Source organism: Vespa velutina, chromosome 11 (genome assembly GCF_912470025.1).
Source record: "Vespa velutina chromosome 11, iVesVel2.1, whole genome shotgun sequence".
NCBI classification, from domain to species: Eukaryota; Metazoa; Arthropoda; class Insecta; order Hymenoptera; family Vespidae; genus Vespa; species Vespa velutina.
Window position 1 is genome coordinate 6190761 of NC_062198.1, and position 5000 is coordinate 6195760.

Sequence of the window (5000 nt, forward strand, 5' to 3'; positions counted from 1 at the left end):
TTCATTTGTTTATCTCGTTATATAAAAATCAGACGATGATAGGGCGCAGTTAGCGCAGCATAATCGACTAAACTAAGCTATAAAAAGGTAACAAATTCAACAAATGGAGTACGAAACTAAATCAGTTTGTTGGTATTAATAGTGAAAAGGTATTAGGAAAGAACGTATAACGCTCAGATTTAGGTCCGTCTTTGTTTGTCTCGCTGGTAGTTCCATCGTATTACATATTTTTATTAGCTAAAGTTGGTACTCCTTATGATGGAACTGCGATGCTTCATCGATGGCACCACAATATATAGTTATCGTTTATTCCTTGTCTCCCTTCGGTATATCATTTTTCCCTGCTCCTGTTGTCGTTTAACAATGTCTCTATACCGCAATATACTTTGGTTAAGATGTTAAAGTAAATTATTCGATATCTTCTCATCTAGACCAGATTATATTCCTTTAGATTAGACTGCAAGATAGTATCCTTCACTGCTGCAAATACAAATCTGATGTTCTCCGTATCTGTCAAAAAAGAAATTACGATTATTATACATTATCAATTAAAATTGCAATATTCAACAATGCACTTCTTTTTGTTCTTTATTTTTTTGCCTTGCAAACTATGTTTTATTTGCATAGAAAAATAATAAACCAACGGACACGTATAATTTTTAAGCATAAAGAAATTTAGAGAACACTTACCACGAAAAGAAAATGCAGTTAGAGCATACATGCAACCCAGAATATTTCTTCGTTAGAATAAAAAGCCCACGTATCATATAATTAATAATAATATCGCATGTTCTTTTTTTTTTTTTTTTTTTTTTTCTCTTTTCTTTTCAAAATGCGTCCGCTCGCATGCATAAATTGTCAAAAGTTCATTGCTTTATTTAATTTTTTATAACAATGAAAGTAATCAAAGAAGAGAAAGTGTTTTGGAAATGTTACAAACGATGAGAAATATATATAGTGTTTGTATACATGCAAGTAATAACATTTTGAGAGATTACATAATGTTATAAAGGAGGGAACATTGTAATAATATATAATGAAAAAAAAGAAAATGGAGATTGGCATTCTTATTGCATATTTAAACAAATAAACAAGATCCTATTATTTGACTCTATAATATATATTAATGAGTTCGCATGAATAGATAAACATAATGTAAAAAAATCTGGAAACATATTTGATAAGTAAGTAGTAGAAGCAATTTTAACGTGTAGACAAAGAAAAAAAAAGAAAAACAATCACTTATAACGCATTATGTATATAATAAAATGTAATTGAAAAAATTCGTCCATAGGCCGTAATTAGGCGAGATTAAATTCCTTAAGAGCACTCTGCATAATTGTATCCTTAACGGCACAGAACACAAGCTTGATATTTTCCGTATCTGTTTATATGATCCCGATCACAAAGCAGCATGCAATTATAATAACAATCACATTATTTTCTCAGTTAGTTCTTTATCGACATGAAGGGAAAAAAAAAAATTAATTCAATATGAAAACTTATAATAATAATATTAAATTTACACACCTCTGATAGAAGGGTGCAGGCAAGATACACGCTACAGCACACAACACATTCCCAAAAGCAATATTACGAGGCATACATATAAGAGATATTACAATGAAATATACATAATTATACACACACATATATATATATATATATATATATATATATATATATATATTTATGTATTATATATATATATTTTTTTTTTGCCATAACAACTTTTAATGTTTCCTACCTGTGGCACATGTGAAGTGAGAATAAATTATCTTCTCACTATCTGGATTTAGATCGACAAACATCCTTAGAATAAATTCTCTAGCGGCTATGGCATCTCTTTGTGGCCCTGTGAAATTTACAGCAAGCAAATAGGCTGAGACATTATACTTCTACATTTTCGAAAAGCAAAAAAAAAAAAAAAAAAAAAAAAAAAAAAAAATTTTCATGATTAATCAAGGTGACTCAATGTGGTACATTATATTATATGATGTAGAATTAATAAATTAGTGTAATAATATTAATTTTTAATCCAATTGTACTTTCGATAAGAGACAATTTTCATAAGACCCGCGTTTATGTATATTTTGTTTGAAGTTAAGTATAAAAGAAATATTGAGAATATAGTATGAAAAAGAAAAAAGAAAAAAAGAAAAAAAAAGAAAGAAAGAAAAAAAGAAAGAAAGAAAGAAAGAAAAAATTTTATTAATAAATGAATGATTATATTATGTCTGTATGAACTGTATGTTTATACAATAAGTTTTTTTTTTTTTTTTTTTTTTTTTACCACAGATCTTTTTGCTGTAAATATAATCATGAAAGTCATATAAATAATATTTCTCTAAGAGATGAGCTATAACGTTATTTTGATGTTAACCAAATATATAATGGAATCCTGTAAAATGCGTAGAAGTTCTTAACGATGATAGGTATATAAAAGTATTGATGGTGAATATTCTAGTATTAAATACGATAGTATTACAGAAGAAGGGAATTTTAATAAAATAATTAAGTTTGCTTAAATCCAATATATATATATATATGTATTCCAAGGGTAGCTTTATCTAATTAGTTGCAGCATACGTCAAAGAAGCCTTTCGAAAGCACCAGTAATAAGCTAAATATCTTACATAAAGGTGATAAATACTTTTATATGTCTTAAGTAACTAAGATTAAAAAAAAATATATGTATATAAGATGTCTGTAAAAATATATATATGGGTATCTGTCTATCTGTCTGACCATGTATATGTATGAATGTATGTTTGTTTGTGTGTGTGTGTGTGTGTGTGTGTGTGTATATATGTATTGTAATGTGAAATTCTTCGTTCACTGTGGACAAGTGATTTAAAGTCGATGAAAAAATTTTTCTAGTTCCGGCTCAAAAATACATGTATACGCTTAGAATATTTCATTTCTGTATTAATTCTACGTAATACAAATCACGAATGAGATATTAGTCATTAAGTAAAATCAAGACACAGAGGAGAGAGAGAGAGTGAGAGAGAGTGAGAGAGAGAGAGAGAGAGAGAGAGAAAGAGAGAGAGAAAGAAAGATAGAGATTTTGGTATATATTATTAATATGGAAGAGAGATATAGATAATATAGTGCGCCTTATATGAATATATAGATTCTCTTGTGCCAAAGAGGGGGAAAAAGCTTTTTATAATAACTGCACGTTTTACTGGGTCAATTGAAAAAAAAAAAAAAAAAAAAAAAAATAAATAAATAAATATTGCTACGAGAAACTTTGCTACAAAACAACTTTTGGCCAGGACAAGTTGTACTTAAACAGACCTGTCGCACACGTGAAGTGAGAGTAGCACATGCGGTCAGGATCAGGATTCGTATTGAGATAGACCTTTAAGATGAATTCCCTGGCCGGTACATCTTGTTGCTTTGGGCCTATACCATAAAACTTATTGATTGTCTAATAAAATGATGTATGCTCTCTATGTACCAAGTAATACGTCATAATCAACACATATAATATTAGAGAAAATTTACTTTTCTTATTATTGGCAAATGTCCCACAAATTGTCTCTATCGTATAGCATTCCTAAAAAAACCTTTTTCTAAACATATACTAAAATCTTGTCAAATATTTTTCTTCTCAAATTAAAATAAAAAAATAATAATACACATATAGAGGTATAGGTATATTGCTTTTCTAATAAAATTAAAGTATCAAAAATTCTTGTGTCTTCGACATATGGTGTGTATTTCACAACATTCATCGTGTATGTGTATATATATATATATATATATATATATATATATATATATATATATGTGTATTAATAATTTTAGGAGATGAAAAAAAAAAAATATATATATATATATATAACCCAACTTACCATCGTATTCAGGAAAATAATCCACCAGATGAGAATACATTATTTTCTCTTCGAGTAGATCTTTTTTATTTAGGAACAAAATAACGGAAGAATGTTGGAACCAGGGATATGTTATAATCGTTTTGAAGAGCGCTTTACTTTCTTCCATTCGATTCTAGAATAGAAAAAGAAAAAAAAGAAAATAGAAATTATTACAAATACACTTTGAATTAAATTCATTAATTAATTCAAAACTAATTTTAATATCTATTTTATTATATAAAATGTTATATGTAACGTTATTATTATTATTATTATTATTATTATTATTTTTTTGTTTTTCTTTTTTGTTACCTCGTTTTCCGATTCGAATAAAATTTGATCGTATTCACTTAAAGCTACTAAAAATATAATGGAAGTGACGTTCTCAAAACAATGAATCCATTTTCTTCTTTCTGATCTCTGTCCACCTACATCTACCATCCTGCAAAATATCATTAAACGAATTAGAATATCTCTTTTGGATACTTAGTATGATATATACCGCATTTTTATGTGTGTACACATATATATATATATATTTAGAGAGACAAAAAAAAAGAAAAAAAAAGAAAAAAAAAATTATCGACATAATCATACATATGTATATAATTCTTATAAATCTTACTCGAAACATATATATATCAACACAATTTACTAATTTACAAATAACACTGTGCGAAGAGATCATTAGATATTAGAAAAGAGGCATGCCGATAGTTTTTATATTAAAGGAAAAAACATGAATTTATTGAAAATTTACATGCATGCACACGAGAGATCCATCTTAAACGATGTGCAAAAAGAGAGTACGATTCTTTAATTCAATTTTTTCTTATACTTGACCGGTGAAAAAAAAAAAAAAAAAAAAAAAAGAAAAAAAGAGAATATAGGAGAAGAAGTAAAATCAAACCAGACAAGGTAATTAGCATAATGCATAGAGTGGTAAAAAAAAAATAATTAAAAAAATAAAAAAATAAAAATATTCTCAAATACGTGAATCGTGCTGACTCGTGTGTACATCATATATATATATATATATATATATATATATATATATATATATATATATATGAAGCAACGATCTCTCTGAACATTTAATAAAGAAAAGAAAAAGAA

General features: G+C 27.0%; 1 protein-coding gene across 13 annotated transcripts in view; it reads right to left on the reverse strand.

Moving 5' to 3' along the window:
• Positions 1 to 5000, reverse strand: part of LOC124952748 (guanine nucleotide-binding protein G(q) subunit alpha) — a 23041-nt gene that overhangs the window by 401 nt on the left and 17640 nt on the right. For 3 of the 13 annotated variants that reach the window (XM_047503050.1, XM_047503051.1, XM_047503047.1), the window contains 5 exons: positions 4197 to 4326; positions 3864 to 4017; positions 3304 to 3411; positions 1748 to 1855; positions 1 to 510 (listed from right to left, as the gene is read on the reverse strand). The exon at positions 1 to 510 is cut by the window's left edge and continues 401 nt beyond it. In XM_047503050.1, the coding sequence (XP_047359006.1) occupies positions 428 to 510; positions 1748 to 1855; positions 3304 to 3411; positions 3864 to 4017; positions 4197 to 4326 (583 nt within the window). In that variant the 3' untranslated portion in view covers positions 1 to 427. Of the gene's footprint in view, positions 511 to 1052; positions 1385 to 1747; positions 1856 to 1875; positions 1899 to 3303; positions 3412 to 3494; positions 3566 to 3863; positions 4018 to 4196; positions 4327 to 5000 lie in introns of those variants that run through there. The other 10 variants (XM_047503053.1, XM_047503055.1, XM_047503048.1 and 7 more) reach the window with 6 other exon arrangements.